Source organism: Osmerus eperlanus, chromosome 24 (genome assembly GCF_963692335.1).
Source record: "Osmerus eperlanus chromosome 24, fOsmEpe2.1, whole genome shotgun sequence".
Taxonomy (NCBI): domain Eukaryota; kingdom Metazoa; phylum Chordata; class Actinopteri; order Osmeriformes; family Osmeridae; genus Osmerus; species Osmerus eperlanus.
This window is the reverse complement of record NC_085041.1, coordinates 4,673,381-4,693,453: the sequence shown is the minus strand read 5'-3', so window position 1 is coordinate 4,693,453 and position 20,073 is coordinate 4,673,381. Positions and strand designations below refer to the sequence as shown.

The 20,073-nt window shown below is 45.2% G+C and overlaps 2 protein-coding genes across 4 annotated transcripts in view; both read left to right on the top strand.

The window, feature by feature from the left end:
- wdr18 (WD repeat domain 18) overlaps window positions 1-7,162 on the top strand; it is a 28,883-nt gene extending 21,721 nt beyond the window's left edge. The window contains exons 8-10 of the mRNA XM_062450819.1: window positions 980-1,146; window positions 4,092-4,160; window positions 5,560-7,162. Of these exons, the coding sequence (XP_062306803.1) occupies window positions 980-1,146; window positions 4,092-4,160; window positions 5,560-5,688 (365 nt within the window). The 3' untranslated portion in view covers window positions 5,689-7,162. The remainder of the gene's footprint in view (window positions 1-979; window positions 1,147-4,091; window positions 4,161-5,559) is intronic.
- Window positions 7,163-14,067: 6,905 nt separating this feature from the next.
- The window catches only part of grin3bb (glutamate receptor, ionotropic, N-methyl-D-aspartate 3Bb), a 50,457-nt gene continuing 44,451 nt past the window's right edge, over window positions 14,068-20,073 (top strand). For 2 of the 3 annotated variants that reach the window (XM_062450435.1, XM_062450437.1), the window contains exon 1: window positions 17,267-17,929. In XM_062450435.1, coding sequence (XP_062306419.1) covers window positions 17,477-17,929 — 453 coding nt within the window. In that variant the 5' untranslated portion in view covers window positions 17,267-17,476. Of the gene's footprint in view, window positions 14,187-17,266; window positions 17,930-20,073 lie in introns of those variants that run through there. The other variant, XM_062450436.1, reaches the window with a different exon arrangement.

Genomic DNA, 20,073 nt, shown 5'->3' with positions numbered 1-20,073 from the left:
TTTCCTTCCGTTGGTCTCGGGTGAAATAGAAACTAGCACTCCATTCACGATGATGGCTTAATGTCTCTTGCCTAGAGAGACAATAAAATAAACGTCAGACTGGCAATACCCTCGCAAGGATGTTTCTCTCCCGGTGGACAGATGGGCAATTCCGGTGATTTGATGCCCGCTTGTGCAGGACTGACACTAATGGCCAAATAAAAGACTAGGCGTCAGGTTCAAGAGTTGAACGAGCACTAAAGCTCGCGTGTAAGCATTAGCATCGTAAAAACAATATTCAAGGGCAATCACTTTTAACTTGAGTTATTTTGGAGAAGTTCCTCCATTGCCCGTGGCTATGGGGAGGTAGCCTGTAGGTAAGCTGTTAGCAGAGGGGAGAGATTGCTTCTGTAGTTCCTCAAGTCCTCCGTTCACCTTTTTCTACTTTGATCTGTGGCTTCCTTTGGGCAGGCACAGCATTCCAGCATGGCAGGGGGCCTGACATTTAGCTTTCTTCTCTTGAACCTCATGTCAGCTTCGCATCACGGGCCAAGATGAAGTCCACTTGTTGTATGTGTATAGAGGTGACTTCAAAAGCTCGTTGCTCAAAATGCTAAAGTTAGTGGAAGTTGAAGGGCCAGTCAGCGACTTCCCTAACCTGCGCATCCAGAGGAAGTAAAAGACCTGACCTGACCTATCGGAATTTGGCGGATGATAATGCATGCAGTGAGGAAATCCTATACTAAACTGTCATGAGGCACATAAAATGTGTCTTCCCACTTAGATGATTACCACTGTCGTGTTGTCTCCATCTCTCTCTCTTTCCTCTTGTGCTTTTTCTCTCTTCCTCTGGTTCTTTCCCTCCCTCTCTTGCTCTCTCTGTCTCTCCTTCTCTCTTTAGCTCGCGCTCATCCCTCCCCGTCTCTCTGGGTCTCCGTCTTCCTCTCTCCCTTCCACCCTGACGCACACTAACGTCCCTGATTTTCCTCCCCCTTCTCAGGTCCGGTCACCAACGCCTGCATCATGCCAGCTCCGGCCAACATGTTCCTGCCGGACAGCCGGCCGGGCGTACCCCTGCTGCGGTTCAGCCGCCACCTCAACCCCGCCGAGCAGGGGGGGGCGGGCGAGGCCGGGGGTGTGTTCCTCCGTCTGGGACCCCACACACAGGTCAGTCAACCCCCCCCACCCTACTCCATAGCAGGGGTCTTCAAACCTGGTCCTCGGGGCTCACTGCCCCCTGTATGTTCTAGATGTTTCCTTGTTCAAACACACCTCATTCAAATGAAGGGGTCGTTGTGTAGCTCTGCAGAAGCCTGATGGCAATCTGTTCATTTGAATCAGGCGTTTTGCTGCAGTCTAAAACAGTCAGGACAGTGGGCGTTCAGGATCCGGGTTGAAGACCACTGCTCTGCAGAGTCAATAAACTGCAGCTGCAAATGGTCTCCCTTTTTACAAATCCCCTCAAAGTAAAAGTGTCTGACAGGTGATTAGCATGTGCTTTGACCTTGGCGCTGTCCGGTGGGAGCGTAGCGGCCCTGGTTTTTTGATGTGTAATACCGGGAGGTGCACGTTAAGAGGGTCGGCCTCTGTCCTGTCTGCTGCTGTGCTCAGCAGTTCTGCTCTTCCTCCAATCACGTTCACACCACCCACGTAGTTCTGCTCATCCTCCAATCACGTTCACACCACCCACGAAGTTCTGCTCGTCTTCCAATCACGTTCACACCACCCACAAAGTTCTGCTCTTCCTCCAATCACGTTCACACCACCCACGAAGTTCTGCTCTTCCTCCAATCACGTTCACACCACCCACGAAGGAGGGTTCAGGTTTGGGTTTCGTTCCGGAAGCTCTGAATACCGTGAGACCCCTTATCCGTATTCCTGTCCGATTTAAAGAGTAATGTCAGAGGTATATATCAATTATTTGAGTTGGAAGACTAGATTTTTCTGGTAAGAGGGCTAGCTCATCACTAATTGGTCAAGAACTAGCCTAGCTTAGCCAGCAGACCATTTGCATTTCTTTCCTCACAATGATCCTTGAAATGGATCCCTGGCCTAAGTGGATTAAACGCTCGCATGTGGAGGAAGCATATGTATTTGCTTACCGTGTGGAGAAATCCCCTCCACCCCTAACCCCAATACACCGGTAACCTCCCGCAGTCTAAGTGAACGGCTGCAACATTGTGACGAGCCACCTGTGTGTGTCCCGTCAGTAATCCTTGCACTGTCAAAATCAATTACACCTGGCTAAATGAAATGGTCATGCGCGGGTCTCTGTTCAACCTACCACCTGCTCGGTCAGGGAATCCACCTTTCATGAATCGCTTCACCTGGCCAATATTTTCTTGCAGCTATTGCACTCTCCTGCCTTCTCTCTCTCGCTCTCTCTCTTTTCCACACAGTTGTTCCCTCGCTCCCAAGTCTCTCTTTCTCTCTCACCTCCGGCTCTCGTTCTCGGGTTCACCATTTCTCTCGTTATTTCGCTCCCTCGCTTTTTCAGAGGCTATCTTTCTCTACCATTCCTTCTCCCATCCTCTGTCTTCCTTCTCTTTCTCTCTCTCGTTCTCTCTCTGTCGGAGGTCGCTTATTTCCATAATGGCTAATCTCGGAGCTGTTGGGAATATAACTGTTGCTGTGGAGAAATGAGCTTCACCCTCCCATGCTCTGAAATCCAGAGAAACGTAGAACATGATTAGAAAACATTTATCACAACTACAATGAATCCCTAAAAATGAAAAGAATATAGTTACGGGAGCCAGAGGTTTGTTGCACATTCACACCGTCACTGGTGGCAAGGTGTGCGAAGTGTAAATCATACTGCAAAAAAACACTAGTTACTGTTTTCTCTAGGGAAACATCCCTACTACTGGTACCCTAAGTCACCCTAAGTCTTCCACAAGGAGTGCAGGCCTAAACTCGTGCCATATATTTCCATGTCCTCTCAGGAGTAACTGCATAGTTCAATTGTTTTTACCAGCTATATATATGGACTTCTAGCTCAGAGACAGTGACTTCAAATGCCTTAAGTACCATCACAAAGTGTTGCTAAACTATGCTAAAAGGTATACTTTTACACAGTGTTTATAAGAGTTCCTAACTGGTTGACTGCAAGCGCCCTAACAAGCCGAAAGTTTTGGCTTTCGTTTCTAGTCATCTTTGGTGATTCGACTGCCATTCACCACCCACAAGGGAGAGGACTGTGGACTCTACGGCCAATCAATAACGCCGAGAAGAGGAGGCGGAGGGGCAGGGATTAGACGGCCTTGCTCCACACCACATCGTTACGCGGCTGCCAATTCCTAGGCGTGTGTAGCTTTGCTTCCCCTCTCTCTCTTTAGCGCCGTCCTGCCGCTCGGCCCACCCAGGTGGTATCGACGGCGGTCTAATAAACCCCGACTCCCACACACTTGGGCGTCGTCAGCGCGGGGAACTGCCCAGGGATCCTCGCTCGCTCGCCGGCCCAGACGCGGTGGTTATAAATCAGCCTCTGAGACCGGGAGGCTCCCCTCCCACTTCCTCCTCCTCCTTTTATTGGACGGGCCTCTTAATTGCGGATCGACCTTGTTGTTGTTGTTGTCTGATGTTGTCATTGTCGGCTCTTTTATTGGCATTGTCAGAGGCGCATTACGGCCGTCACGCCCGCGGCAAAGTCGTCTGCACCGCTCATCAGTCTGGTGGGCTTGGGGGAGGGACTCGTGAGTCAGCCATCAGCACCAGTGACCTCCGTGTGTGAGCGATTCCTCGAGGCACATGGGATCGAAGACAGACTCGCGTTTGTGTGTGTGTGTGTGTTTGAAAGATCTTATTTTGCTGTTGCACGTCAGTCCGTTGGGAAGAATTGAATTTCAATTAAGTGTTCAATAGTGATTGTTTTTAGAGTCGAACTGTCTAACCTGAATGTGCCTTCTTGGTCTCTGTCTTTTTGTCTCTTTCATTCTGTCTCTCTCCTTCAGTCCCTTTTTTTCGCTACCTCTTTCCCTTTCTCTCTGTCTCTGTCTGTCTCTCTCTATCTCACACACTGATGTATTACACACATTGACACAGCTTCTCTTTAACGACTGTCGGGGGAGTATTGAATAAACACATCGTTTCCCCTCCTGCTCTGCTCCTCTCAGGCCCAGGCAGAGACCTACTTGGAGAAGGCAGACAAGCTTCACTCCCTCATGTGCTCAGTAACAGACAAGGTGAGTGACACGCCCAGCGTTTCCCCGGACAACGCGCACACTCTGATCTGGAAACGCGTTTCCAAACACGCAGCAGGAAAAGACCTGTCAGATGTGAACTATTCTCCCACCCCTGGGTAGATTGGGTTTGCAAAAGTCGGTCGGGGGGTGGAGGGGAGCAGAAGCACAACCTGTCTTTTCCCCAATCACATACCGTGACGGTGATTTTAGGAAGGGGGGGGGGGGGGGCAAATAAGACATTTCAATATTTTACGGCCCATTTACAGCCCTTCCTCTGGTGAAATCCACACAGATATCTGTCTGTGTATACTTCCTGAAGTAACTTTTTGAACCTTCAGTCACCTTTACCTCTTGTTTATCATACTGTAGCCACTTCTGTTCCAGGTTCCACAGACTGGGTAGTGGTTAGTTACCCCCCTGGCAAAGTTCAAAGTTGATGACCTAGCAAAAGTGCCATTTAGGTCTCGTCTTATTTCTTGATGCAGGTTATATTAAATAAGCGTGACATATTTTGATCCCAATGTCATGAAGTGGTCTCGCCTGGCATTTAAATGTCACGTGTGTTCTTGCGTGCAAGATAATTGTTGTTGTTTTTTGGTGAGGGGGCGGAGGGATTCGTCAGCCACTGTAACCAGACGAGGTCACCAGAGGCATCTTATCCCTGCTCCTGGGAAGCTGCTGGGAAGACTCCACTGCTTGGCCTTTCAGTCACCAAGTGGCCCCCTTAAGTGGATTAGTCTCACTTGGCCCCAATATAAATAAATAAGATGTGGCGGGCTCCCTGGTGCACGTTGTGCACACAAACACGCCCTGAAAGCCCCCCAAGCGAGTCCACACGTAGCAGAGGAATAAATCAAACACCAACTGGCAATATGCGCGCTCTCCCCCTTTCTCTCTCTCTCCCTTTCCCCTCCTCTCTAATCTGGAAGGAAATGTGCTCTGCTGTCATCCAGCGACTGCCTGCGTGGTAAAATCAGACACAATGGGAAATGTCAATATTTGCTCGCTGAGATTAGCGAGGGGTTTTCAAATGGGATTTAAAAGTCCTCACCAAGCGCCCTCGCCCCCCCCCCCCCCCACCCCTGCCCCCAATCACCACTGATAGTGTGCTTTCATTTGCGAGGGTTTTAGTCCATACACACAGTCGTGCCCCCCACACACACACACACGCTCTGTGTTCATTTCCTCCCAGTTGCGTCTGGGAATGCATGAATACGAATATAGGAAATCTTTCATTCTGCGATCATTCATGTGTGCGTTGAGAAGAGCCGTCTATGAACCAGGAACCAAATGTCTCCCCTGTCGATCGAGCAGGCGCATGATTAAAAAAAGATCCCTTTCTCCCTTTCCCCCCCCCTCCATCTCTGTGGTTCCCTCCCTCTTCCTCTCTCGCTCTCAGAGTGTGTTCGGGGATGGAGAGAACGCGAAGGTGCGCGTGTCAGAGCTGGAGGAGGAGGTGAGGACGCTGAAGAAGGTCAACAAGGACCTGTACGACTTCTCCACGCAGTTCCTGACCAAGCCCAGCTAGACCCACACCTCCCTCCGCCAAGGCCCACCGCCTCTGACCCCACGCCCCCAGATCAGGGCACCTCACCCGGGGGATGGAAGCCCGCCCTGTAGGAGAGGAGACAGAAATTGGTTACGTATTTGTTTTGTAAAGGGAAAAACGTATTGTCGACGGGTGTCATTTAAAGAGGGAGACAAATTGTTATTTCTTGATGCGTATCTTGTTCATGAAAAATGTGGACTCAGTGAACAAACTGAGTGAACCTTGTTTTTGTTTTTTTACCACCCATGTTCATACTGAACCACTCAACCACCACTTACGGTGCAATCTTTGCTAGTGAGTAAGTAGAAGAGATGCCCCACATCGACAGCCCTTCAACAGTTTGATTCTCTCCCCTGTTGCCACTCCCTCCATCATGGCCCCCGAATCCCATCACCCCAGAATCAGTCACTGAAGCAGATCTTGTGATTGCCCTTTGACCCTTGTGTCCTCTTTATATTAAACCCACCAGGTCCCTTGGTTCCTTTCCCAGAAGGCTTCATTCCAGTCTGCTGTGTTCTCCCCCTGTTGTGACCCTTCCCCCAATGCCAAATCATTCAACCAGCTAATAGATTTAGATGAATTTGTGCGACAAGGACCTGTTGTGCCCCCAGGTGTGTTAAGCTTGGAAACAGTGCTCATTTCATCTACCTAATAGGTGTGACTGACAGGGTTGGTAGAGACACACAAACACACACTAGATTAATAGTTTTTTCAAACAAAAAGAATCTGTATGGTCTAAATCTGTACGATCTAACTACCCTTTGATGGCCATACACAGAAGAGATGAGGGTAGTTTGTTTCCTCCATCTTTTACTTAATGTTAGGCAGTTTTTTTTTTTGTTTTTTTTTCCCTCAGTGTTATAATTTGCCTTCCAGAATTTCTTCACAGCAGCATTTTAGGGGAGACATTCTTGTTTCCGAAACGGCAAAGAAACAGGAAAGCGTTTGACTCTGAAGTTCATCTCTTTCAACAAATCGCCACTCATCGCCACATCGCCCCACTTTCAAACACTGCAGAGTACGTAGGCACAGCTGTTGACGCTATCGCCTCCGTCGGCCTTAGATCGAGATCGTGAGCGTGCGCGCCTCCTCAGAGGAGTGAAGCCGCCGTCTGAGAGAGATGGAAGACCCTGGATGAGATGAGGCTTTTCTCCTTCTGCCCATTGTGTGCAGGAGAGCGCCGGCTTCCTCTCAGCCAGGACTCGACCCCAATTAGAGCGCTGTCCGGGGGGCCACCTAGATGGAACTTCTGAAGACCACGATCACAGATTGATCAGAGTTGAGTGGGTGAAAGATTGAACATGATGGGTTTCTGTTTGGCGACTTGGGAGAGAAAGATTACCGCTCGCTTTGCTCCGCTGTTTAGTACTTCTCATCTGCGATTTGTGTTTGTCCTCATTACTGCTCACCATTTTTGTACTTTTTGGAAATGTGGAAAAAAATAAAACGTAAGTAAAGGTATGTGTTTGATGAATGTAGCATGTGCTATGAAAGGGAAGCCGGGGTGAGTGGTTGTTCTTAAAGTACTTTCTTTGTCCAAAAGAAAGGCACAGATTGGTCCAGTGACCTTGGGAGATAACGAGCTCTCTCAGTGAAGCATGAGCTCTAAAGCCAGCAAGGTGGAAAAGTGCTCGTTTGACCGCAGATTGTAAGACCTCAAGATTAGACGGCAGATTCTCAACGTCCTAATTTCAGGACAACCGCCATTTATCCACTGGTCTAGGAAGCTTCTAACACGTTGTCGATGATTGAATGCGATCGAGCCAATGTGACTGAAATCAATCAAAGTTCGAGACTAATCCATTGACTGAATCGTTTGACCTAAGCTGTCGCATGTACGTGGGTGCTCAATCCTCATTTACCTCTTTATACGTTAACACCTCTTTGGGGGGGTGCTGCAACTACCAGGAGAAGGGGAGGGGGCCGTGCGAGGCGCATAGAGATAAGCTGTTGGCCCACTGGGAAAGAAGTCTTAGTTTGATCAGAACGTGTGTGACACTCCCATCTGAATCATAGATGGGCCGCGGAGATGAAATGGGGCTGATTGCTGTGACCTCCCAGCTGGGCTCTGCAGCGATAATCATGGCTTTGCGGGGAACGGCTCCGAGATGCGACGATCCGACGCTCGGATTTGCTCTCCTTTGTTGGGATTTGGACGTGCCTCACTTCTAAAAGAGACTCAAATCTGTTTGTTATCCACTGAAGAAAGACTGTCGGATCAGTCAACAGTCATCCAATTGTCTACAATGCAATTGCAGCATGCACCACAATCAAGTGCTGTTCATCTTTTCATAATTCCCCACCCGTAGATATTTTTATATACTTACATCTGTCTCAGTGAGTGCACCATTTCCCACTGGGGTATTCCCTGTAACTTCTCATGGCCAATTACTCTAAACTTGCAGTTGTATTAAGTTACATGAGACAAGCGGGAGAAGAAGCAGGCCTCTTCATTAGTATTGAACTAAACCTGCCACCAGGTTGCCCATGGGACTAGACTTTTAATCTAGCTGGTGTAAGTATCTTACATCCTCGACATCTTGCACCATGTTTCATACTGACTGTCTGCTCTGTTGGTTTCTCACTGATTTGTTTTGTAGTGGGACGGAACATGTCTCCTGTCTTATTTTTCTGCCTCGTACAATGGACCAATGAGCCGGCATTACAGTGAAAGGTAGACCCTTTCATCCATTTTGCCCGGGGACAAAGAGGAAAAGGGTTATTTAGAGTCTACCCTTGACATCTATATTTCACTCCCTCTTGATCTCTCTGTCTCACATCTCTGTGAGCTCGACTGAACTCTAGACCGGCAATCCACCCTCTATCCATTTCCCTTCTGTGTTTGTCTGTTTAAACAATATGAGGAATGATTCATGTTAATTCATTATTCATAACAAACTCAATGTACAAAGGCTGTACAGGCGACTGTGCTGTTAGAGAAGACTAAAGGCCAGACAACAAGAAGGACCCTGCCTGGTCCATATCTGACCTGGCCCAGACTAATTGAATTGAAATTTAAATCAGACTTCCCAACATCAAAAGTCTGTCTGTCCAACTAACCTACTACTACCTTCAATGCAGGCCTATTTTAGGCTACAAGCCTACTCTAAAAGTGTGTTTTAGTATTCCAACAGTGTTTTGGAACACTGTATTCCACAGTGTTGGAATACTAACTGTAAAATACCTTCTGTACAAAAGAACATGTCGGAATTAGGATTTATAATTCTGACTAAATGACTGAGGGGGTGGTATATGTAACCGTGGTCGATTTTCCTGGGCTTTAATAGAGATGTGCCCTGTCATCTGAGCTAACGGCCAAAGAGATGTCTTTATGTCCACATGCTTAACATGCCAGCCACGGAGGAAGAAAAAGCTATCGATTGTGGGACGCAAAGTCAATATGATGTTGGCGTTATGGCCGAAGACGATTAAAGCCCTGAATACCAGACTACCTACAGAAATATGGACCGTATCGTGTTATGCTATTTGATGACTGTAAAAGAAGGTACTGACTACTGAACAAATCTTCCTGAAATTGAACAGTAAACCATCAGTTCATTTAGGCTTACTCCTTTGAGTAGATGAGGAGTCAATACATTGATTTCAATTGAATGAATGGAATTCGCCTTTAATAAGGAAGAGAACGAGGAGCGGATTCCAGGCTCTAGTTAAAATATTTGCTCCTGTTCTTTAACCTCGTTTAATCCCCAAATTCTCAACGAGAAGCGGGAGTAACGAGATGCAACTCATTAGCTTTTATCTGTTCCCGCAGAGTATCCCAGTGAGGCGCAGTTGGAGAAGGGGGGGGGGGGGCATAAATTGAACTCGACCAAAATGAGGTGCCTTGAGGATGCCTGCCTATAGATGTCTCAACACTGCAAGTAGATCCAGTGGGCCGGCATCTTTGCTCAAATCACACACTCGCCTTGTTTTGTGAAGAGATTGACCCTCCAGAGATCGATAATGAACGCAAGGAAATAAAAACTTGCATTTTGCGTCTTGCCAAAAAATGCACCCCCTTCTAACTTTGACTAGGAAAGTGCCACATGCATGAAACTTACTCTGGTTACTCATACTAGTCCCTTCAATGTACAGTAATAATCATTTGATGCTGGGATATACAGAACATAAATTACATGGGGGGGTGCATTTCAGGGCAGGGCTGTATTGTGTCTTGCCAGGAAATGCACCCCCTGCTAACCCTTACTAGAAAAGTGCCACATGCATGAAACTTACTCTGGTTACTCATACTAGTCCCTTCAATGTACAGTAAGAATAATTTGATGCTGGGATATACAAAACAGAAACATTGTTTTAACCTATAAATTGGTAAACAGAGCCATGTGGGAAAAAAATACATTTCCATTGTTAATCATAGCTGGGGTATATTTCCTTAGAATGCGATGTTGTGGAGCAAGAAAGGTATTGGTTTGCGTTCGTTACTATTGGCTTTGAATGACGAGATTTAAGGATTTTGTGTTGAGAATAACTTCTGCTGACTTAAGCAATTAAACCACCTGCTCTGTGTAACTCACGCTCATCAAAAATCCCAGCTGCTGGGAAATTGTGGTTTTGAGATATTCAAATGAACATGGGAAAAACGAACAGAGAAGAAATCAAGATTCATTAGCCAGATGCTATTGAGGAGTGCATTAAGGGTGGAGTCATTCTGCCAGGGCGGCAAAGATTGCACACCCAACGAACACGCATAACACGCAACGCATAACAAGCAGCCTTATGACAGCATCAGTTTACAGTAAGAGCTGTGGAATCCACAGGGCTTTTTGAAATATTTTTAACCTTTTAAGGAGTGAGTTATTTTTCCAAATCGGAAGCTAGCTAGTTTTAGTTAGCTTCCGTTACCTAGCAACCTAGCATAATACTCGTAGCAATGCTACTACCTGCTAGTGTTACTTGTTAGCCTCCTAATTGTAAATGTTGAAGCCATACTATAACGTTTGTCATATAGTTTTTGTCTATCGGAAAATAGTCGGTTGGAATGTTCAGAATCACATATGTGTGACGCTACTCCTTAACTGAGAGGTTGTTAATGAATTGATTCTGTATGTGAAGAGTGATGAACCCATTACACCCTTTTAAAACATCCGTACAAAATAGATGATTATCTATTAAAATATAACCTCTCCAAGTGTTAAAAGAGTAATAGTTATTCTCTGAGGATTTTGCTCTACTTTGTTCTGTAGCATGTCCTATACAAAGTTCAGCAAACCTCACAACCCAGCTAACACATGACGTTGCGGCAACGTTGCCAGTAAGTGCTCAGTTGGTAACCCGCGACGTTACCTTCTGGCAACGTCGTGGCAACGTCGTAGCTACGTTATAAAGGGAATGTTGCCAGTTGGTCCCATGGACAACGTTGCCACGACGTTGTACCTTGGTCGGCTGGTTACGTTATTTTTAGACCCGTGGGCAACGTTGCCGCGACGTCGTACCTTGGTCGGCTGGTTACGTTATTTGTTGGTCCCCTGGACAACGTTGCCGCGACGTCGTACCTTGGTCGGCTGGTTACGTTATTTTTTGGTCCCCTGGACAACGTTGCCGCGACGTTGTACCTTGGTCGGCTGGTTACGTTATTTTTTGGTCCCCTGGACAACGTTGCCGCGACGTTGTACACAACCAAAGTGTCTTAACACTTTGGTTGTGTAAGAACAAATTCTTGATGTGTTTTTGTAAGTAGATGATGGTGGTCTGGTCAGGGTTCGTAAAAAGGCCAACTGTCAGTGCTAATCCACTATACAGCTCGATTTTATGTTCAAGCTCTCATTTCATAGCGCACTATTTTCCTGTGGCTCTCAAAAACTTTTTCAGTTGTCAGACACGACAGTTGAACCGCTGCCTGTTTAGAAAAAAAGATACGTACTGAATAATTCATCAGTAAAAAAGGCATCCTCACTACTGATTCATGGATGAATATTAGTAGACTTTTTTTCTTTCGAAACAACCTTTTAACGAGAAGTAAAAAATACCCCCAAATTATCAACCGCATATACATACCTGCCGTTTCTTATTGCAACCTCCTTCCTGTCTGGACCCTGCCAGCGAAGCTTACAGGTGAAGCAGCGGTAGAGACGCCCGGGGACGATCTGTCTCCTGGAGATCCAAACATTGAAGCCTCGTTGACACGGTGGAGAGTGTAATAAGAAGGGGAGAGGCAGGGGAGCGAAGAAGACTCTCCAGCTGGTAAGCTGGTAAGACAGCTTGCCCTGTGTATCAGTCAGTGTCAGGAGGCGTCAGAAACGGAGGATGTCTAGAGGAGAGAAATCTAATGGGAAGCGATGTACCACATGGAGTAAAACACAAGATCATTTGAATATTTTTGCACTGTCTTGCAAACCGTACATCCACCTTCCCAAATAAAAGCAAAGTGATGCATGACAATGCTTAAGAATACCTTCAGTTAGTACCACACTCCTCTGCCTAGATTCATACAGTATGCACATATCAAAAATGGATGTGGATAAGGATATCACCCAATGGCAGTTTAAAGGAAAATTATCTGTCTGGGACTGGGTCTCTCCTAAGTAACTGAGCTCCCAGCGAAATCTCCCCTTTTCTCATTCCCCCTCTGGATATGGACTCCTGCATTTTGACACCATCTTGTTTTTTGGAATGCCAGTTTCAGCTGGAAGTGGATCACACCTAGCCCCGTCTCAGAGTAACACGACATCTCTAGGATCTGCCCGAGTAGACCTGAACCTGTCGTTCACAGTAATGCATGTGTCAGAAGGGAAGTACCAAAAGGTCAAAGTGGAGATGAACAGTTGGCTGGTTTCTTCTTTCTCATCTTCTTTGAAATTCTTGGTGTTGATACACCGAGGGGGTTTCCTCCCTCACTCGGTTGTTTTAGAAATCAGGCACTCTATTGCCAAATGTTTGCTTTGATTCCTGGCAGGAAAACACACATTGCCCAGAAGAACCAAGACGGTGGGGGGAGCTTTCACCGTGGGAATAGCTTTGAAAAATGTAATTTAGTATTTGTTTAGGTTTTGGGGATGCTTTTCATGAACAAATATAAATACTTTCCAGAATTAGTGAATGGTTTTCAACGGGAATAGGGGGAACCTTTCCGGATTTTACATCTCCTTGCAGGTAAACTAATCGGTCAGACAGCAACAGATTCTTGCCCTGTGTTTCCTGTCTCCTTGGTACAGTAGAAGACCTGGCTTAAACCGAAGTTGCATAGTGCATGGGGCTCCAGCTCATTTGATGCTGAGGGCATACCATCCCAGCTTGCGCATGATGGAATATTCATGACTTGCTTTCCTCATCCCAAGCTTCTTAAATACCTAAGGTGATCCAATCGTACAGAAGGTTTATTAGCAATGCAGACTGCCAACAGATGCACAGAATTGCCAAAAATAATTATTTGCCTTCAGACAAGTGGAAAATAAGATCACATCTCTATCGAAATGAAAAGATGCAACTCAACAGAACCTCTGTGAAAAACGGCTTGTTTACCGCAAGGATTGTTTTGTTGTTGCTGTAGTGATTAGCCTACTTTATATAAACTGAAGCAAAGTAACACTCACAGTTTTTCTGGATCGTTGTTATTGTCTATTAACTCGTTATGCTGTGTAATATTTCTACAGCAGTACTTTATAGGGAAAAAAACTAACTAGTTGGGTCAAATCAAAATTGGATCCAGATACTACTGTTTTCACATCTTGTCCTCCGGCTAGATTTACAGGAAAAAGGACTGAATTAACTTTCAAATTCCAACCTCTAACCTCCTTATTAAACAGTCCCAATAGTCTGTTGGTCAGTGTGGCATTTTGAAAGACCTGTGTGCGTGTGTGCACACGAGGAAAGTCCTCATTTTCCTGCTTTTAGACCTCCGATTTACCTGACTGGAGGGGAATCACAGGCGTGTCCCCCCCCCCCCCCACGCACACTCCTGTTACATTTCACGCGCCTATAGAGCTGAGAGATGTTCATGGAATGCTAAAATAATTTCCTGACATTTAAAAATCAAGGCATTGTCTAGGGCCATCACCGATATAGAGAAAAATGGGTGATAAATTGTCTTGTGCCTGCCCAGAAAAGGGAGCACAATGGAGAAGGATCACTTGCACTGAACACTGATTGTGAGGAAAAGTTCCGGTCCCTTCCCCGGGCTGCGGCGTCGTGAGCATGGCTCTCGTTCTGAAATATGACTTCTAAAATAATGCTTGGTTGAACTGTAACGATGACGAGTGGGATAGAAAACCTTTGTTCAGACGCTTGAATGCATTTGGACTCGGGTACAACTAATAAAGGTAGGATGACTCATGGAGGACTGAAGAAAATATGGATTCGGAACTTCTAAAGGATATTTTGTTTCTTCTTTAAGTGCAGATTCATAGCTGAGGAGCAGGAAAGGTTGAGAGCCGTGTGTACTGAGCAAGGTCAGTTTACACTGAACCCAGACAGCCAATGCCAATATGCTCAACAATGACCATCACGCCACGGTCACCTCGGTGAGTCTACAGCACTGCTTTACCAAGAAATGTTAAGTGAAGCAAGACTCTGCAGAACACAACAAAAACCTCTGTGTTGAAGCAACAAGTTTGTGTGAAATGTTGTTTGGAGCAACACAAACTTTAGTAAAAAAAAAATTTTTTTTAAAAGACTTAACTACTAGGTATGTAATATCTGAAAGCCATTGAACATTCCCTTTGAAGGTCCCCATTGTTTAATACTCAGGTTACTATCAGCTTAAGGAGCTCTCAGACGGCAGTGGTAATGGCAACTGAAGAGGGAGGTGGTAGGAATCCCCTTGAGATAAACGGATCCTGTAATTGGTGTTTGCATTAAGTCTCAAAATATTAGCATGTCCAATAATAGACACTCCAGAGGCACTTTTCTGTGTTGTCATGCTCGCAGAATGAGCAGAGCAATCAGTTTGGTTTCAATCTGTACTGGGGACTAGGTCTGAATGACATCTTTATATTATGAAGCAATCAATCCCTGGTTTTCTGGAGAAGAGGCAGGCTATGCTAGGATACCAAGGGAGGGTGGCTTGGGGAGGGGGGGTAAACAGGAGGATGGGGGTAACAGCAGGGGCTCTAATGGGTGTGAGCGCAGTCAGAGTCCTGGATCACTTAGGTGGCGAAGCTGCAGTTTGACGATGTATGTGGCGAGTTTTCAGTCAGGCGAGGGGTGAATGGGCAAACACGATTTAATTGCGTGTGGTCGTGCAATTTCATTTAGGATAATTACCCACGTTTGTAAATGGTGTTTTGTTGGTCCCAAAGCAGGAAATGTGCGTTTACTGTGGGGTAGGCTGGATGTCTGTATGTTGCAGGTTTTTGGAAGCACTGAGGTGCATTATAATGGATACAGATATGTGCACTCTAAATTTGCATATTCCAACTGCTCTAATAGTACATCTCTGATTCCATTTAGACGGCTCACATTCTAAATTGTACCTTAAAGGTACCTCATTAGAATGTTTCTGTTCCTCTGTTCGGAGAATATTGCCATCGGTGATGGATGCTTATAACAGTTCAATCATGTTGACAACATGAAACTGAAAACTTTTGTTCTCCTCAGATCCTGATGAACTTTTACCGGTCTACTGGTATTTAGTCTGTATTCCTATTTGCACTGAGCTATTACTGTTTGCACTTGTGGTTAGATGCTAACATTTCGTGGCTCTGCACTTATAATGTGAACAGTGACAATAAAGTGAAATCGAATCAAAACGCAGGATGACGTACTGTAGCTCAGTTAGCGCTCATGCATTATGCATGCGTTGGTTGGATCGAGATAGTCGGCCAGACGCGCTTGTCACAGTTGTCACACATTCACATGAAGACTGAGCATGCGGATCCTCCGGAGTTAACGGTTAAGTAAATTAACGACAGGCTACCTGCGCCAAGGGAGCTGACCTCCCACACTCAAACATATTCTCCGCACCCCCCCCCCCCCTCCCTTGAACCAATGTAAACCAGGGCTGCGTTTAATTTGTTGTCAAAAACGACATTTCACACTTCAGCTCCTTTTTAATTTAACACGGTAGAGAGACTTCCAGGTAGGGAGAGAGAGAGGAGAGATACCAAGAGACACTCCTAGCTATCTGTGCCGTGCAAATGCCCTCCTCGCCAGAAGGCTTGGGTCTCACACTGTGAGTGAGAGACAGCGGACTGACTGGTGAGGAAAGAGAGGGGCATCACAGCACAGGTTCACCCATGTGGATCCCAAGTCTCACCAGTCATTCATCTTAACAAGGAGCTTGGAGCCTATTCCCCAGCACAGTGTAAGAATTACAAAGCTAATTAGCATGCCACTTGTGTAAATGAAGCATTGTGATGCCAGAAAAAGTCGATTGTCTGATTCCATAGAAGGAATTTCCAAGGCATTCTGTAGCCGTGAGTGACAGACGCAGTCTAGAGAGGAACAATTAGTGCAACAATTCCAACTGCTGTTAACTATGTTTGTGAACTCTCAAAAACAAGGCTCATCTAATTAGTTTTAACGAAAGACAGAAATGGTTTGATTCCATTTGACTGCCTGTGGAGAAAAGTTTTTTTTTTTTTTTTGTGTGTGTCTGTGATAAATTCCTGGCACATTGAACAAAGTTCATCAGATGCATATTATGGAATTGCACATTGAATCGTATACGTATGATATGATGCTATTTTGAAAGAAACTCCTTTATATTGGGATACATTTAAGGGTATGCTAAAGTACCATTCTGCTCTTCTGAGTCTGATGTCGCTATAACAAAAAGATCTTGTTGGTTCAATCTAGTTAGGCCTACATAAAGACAAAGTGCCATTTGTTCATAGTGAAAGTATTGGCTCACTGACAATCTGTTAGAAGTATGGGAACATTGTGTGAGAACATGTTCTGAGCAATACAGAACATTGAGATTACAGAAATAATGTTAAAATTAGGATTTTATTCTTCAGGAAGAAGCACTTAAATAAAGAAATAACTGTATATAATGATTAACTGAACTCATTTGCATATAGATTTGTATCAGATCAAATTATGGGAAGTATTTGAATAGACCCAGGATTTCAATTCATGCTTAGTGGAGGGTAACACATCATAACGTGTCGAGTAAACTGTCCAGGGTGATTCAGTGCAGTTTTCCGAAGTTAGTTTGGACTCTGTCCAACTACGATTGTATTTTCAATCGTTTGTCCTCTGTGCCGTGCCAAGTCATGCGACGCAGAAGCAGTTCTGCCTCTTGGTCCATCGAGTCGCTCAGTGTGACACAATTTTTTTTGACATTCCAGAATTGGTGTTTTACCCATCACATAGGTACATTGAAAGAGTATTGAATGGTCTTATATGTTATACTACTTTAGAATTGTAGGAAGGGGAATCACAAATGTTAATATAAAGCATCATGGGTGTGCCATATATACAGTGGCGTTAGGCTTATGTGATTTCACTCACAAAAAATAACAATGAAAAAACTATATTTAAAACGGCTCTTATGAAAAAGTTGGTCATTTTAATGATGTTGCTAACACGCAGGTGCCTGTTCCCTTGTCAATACCCAGTCCAGTCCCACCTCACGACTGCTCCGCTCGTGTTCTTCGGGAATGACAGTTCAGCGGCATCTCCGCCTTTCCATCGTTCACCCCCTCCCCCCCTAATCACACATTCGCACAGTAACTCCATCTGTGGATCACCAGTCATATCATCGTCAACAAAAAGCAATAAAGGACCTTACCGGAAAAAGGGAAGAAAGAAACAAGGCAAGCAATGCTATCTTCTGACAATCCCTCATTCCGTTTGAGAGCGCAGCAGGATGAATTTAATCTTTTCAAGATTCTTGGCATGTTTTTACTTCGTATTGCAAGGCATTCTCCATTTCTTCATCGACCCTTGTCACCTCCACCCCCAGCCGTGCCATATCCTGGCGCAAATAGGACACACCGTGCGCCTCGGTGCCCTTCTGCCCACCCGCCAACCGGCCAGGGTACAGGCTGCCCTCAACCGCGCCCTCGCCGGTATTGCCCAAACAGGGGACAACTTTCTACCCTACAACTTGAGTTTGGAAGTGGTACCACGAGAACCGGCCAACGGGGACCCGGAGTCCCTATTCAGGTGTGTTTGTCAGGCTATCGTTGTTCAGGGGGTCTCCGCTGTCCTCACCTTCCCCCAGACCCAGGAAGAGATCGTACAAGTGGAATTTATGTCGTCTTTTTTGGAAATTCCTTTTATAAGCATCATAGAACACGGAGAGCCGCTGCAAACTCAGGTAGGCATGATAATGTTCATGAATTTGTCCCAGATGGAATATCTTTAGATCCTGTTTTGAAGGTGAATGGTGCGCCACCGCAGGAAAGTTTGGCAAACAAATGTCTGTGCGTTATGGTGTGTGATTGTGCGCAAATATGTTCAGCTGTTTGTTATTGACAATATAATCGAACAAGCGCAGTGTTTAGGTTCAGACATGTCAATATCAACTTTATTTCAAGTATTTTTCTCAAAAGTGTCAGGCTTATTGTATTAATGCACAGAGAACACATTTTCTCCAACTGCCATGTTGATTTCTATATGTCTAATATTTTATGTGTTAGATAGTTGCATCCACGTATATGGTATATTGTACCTATTGCCCATTTAGCTGCAGGCAGTGTTATTCAATGTGTGTACGTGCTTAACCAGAGCACGTATGAAGTATCGGGGACGCGCGCTGCGCGATAGCGCACAGATTCGAGTTGTTTCCCTCCCATATTTTCTTCCAATTTTTACCAACTATCCAGACGACCTTGAAGCCATTTATTTCGAATGACAATATCGCTAATGATGTTAACATTTTATTGCATGCCAATAATGGAATGCAATTTTTTCATCAGCAGCCTATAGTTAATGATTTGGTTTAATGTATAAATAAATGTAACTTCCAGGTGACATGCTATAGCCTACAGACAGCTGATATGTATCTTGATAAAAGGACACTACAATATGTATCCAATTTGCAGATTCATGTTATAAATAGGCTATGTTGTTTATTTAGCACATATACCTTTCTTATCTATGTTCCTATGCTGCCTGGGTGAATTCTTTTTGTAGCTAAAAGTCTTCTGACAATAACCTAGAATGATTTAACCTGATTGTTATTTTCTATACATACTGTACACCAACATATACTGCTCTCTCTCTGTGTCTTTCTTCCTGTCTCTCCCTTCCTATCTCGTTGTTTTTAAACCTTAACATTTATAAATACATTGGATGTAATCATATATTACATCCAATGTATTGGATGTATATGATCTTCCCAATCTTACATCAACAAACTATGCTAACATGACTGGACTAACGATCACATTGTAAGGTTAGCCAGAGGAGGACCTTTACAATTCACCTTGACTGGTTTGTAACTTGCTGTCAGATTTTCTCTTTATTTTCGTCATTTGTCTCTGAGGATAACGTGAGAGATTTCACAGTGCCACCTGATGATTTTGAGTAGGATTTTTCATATCAGGAGTCTTCAAAATCATAAGCAGTTGGAAGGTTCCTACTCAGCTCTACAAACCCAGAAAACCACGACATCTTTCATAAATGAGGAAATGAACGCAAGTGGTAGCACAAAGAAAAAAAAGAGAAACGGAGAGAGAAGGGGGAGTGGAGTGTGGAGGTCGCTGAACGACAAAGGATTAAAAGAAAAGGGCTCGTTCGTTGGATGCTTCTAAAATGTCTTCCTGCTTCAGTCTTCATACTTTACCACCAGCATTAAAGGCATCTCCCAGCCCATAGCAACCACAGCTCACTTTAAACTGCATATCCCCACCATACTGCACAATCCCATTGCTCACAAGTGATAGCTTCTATCCTCCTTGTCCACTGCCTTGTCACAACTGTCGGAAGAGCAGCCCAGTTCCATCAGTGGACAATGACAGGGTTTGTGCAGGTGGACTCCCCTCCTGAACCCCCCCTCCTCCCTCCCAGTCAGCCTCTACTGGGCTTGACTGTCACTCCAAGCTGCCTCGAATACACCTATTGGTTGCAGAGGCCTCGAGGAATCACTCCAGTCACAGCACCAGCTGTACTGCCCTAACATATAAGGGTCAGACAGCTGCCATAGAACGGTACATGAGAAATCTCTAGTGCATGGCCCTTGTAGCTGGAAACCCCAAGTCTCTGCTGCAGGGATTCCTCCTTGAGTCCTGGTGACACATCTTAATTCTCCACACCAGCTGGCTTTCAAGTTGTATTTTTGAGTTGGAAGGTTTCTGATATTCTGAGAGTGGATGGGTCTATATGTATGACCTTTCTGGGGTGAGTGGGGATGTTGTTTTGGAGGGGAGGTGTGGTTTGGTGGTAAGTAGCAGATTTGGACGCAGATACTGTGGTTAACAAGATTCAGTGATGGGAGGTTGTGTGTTGTATTCTCCTTCT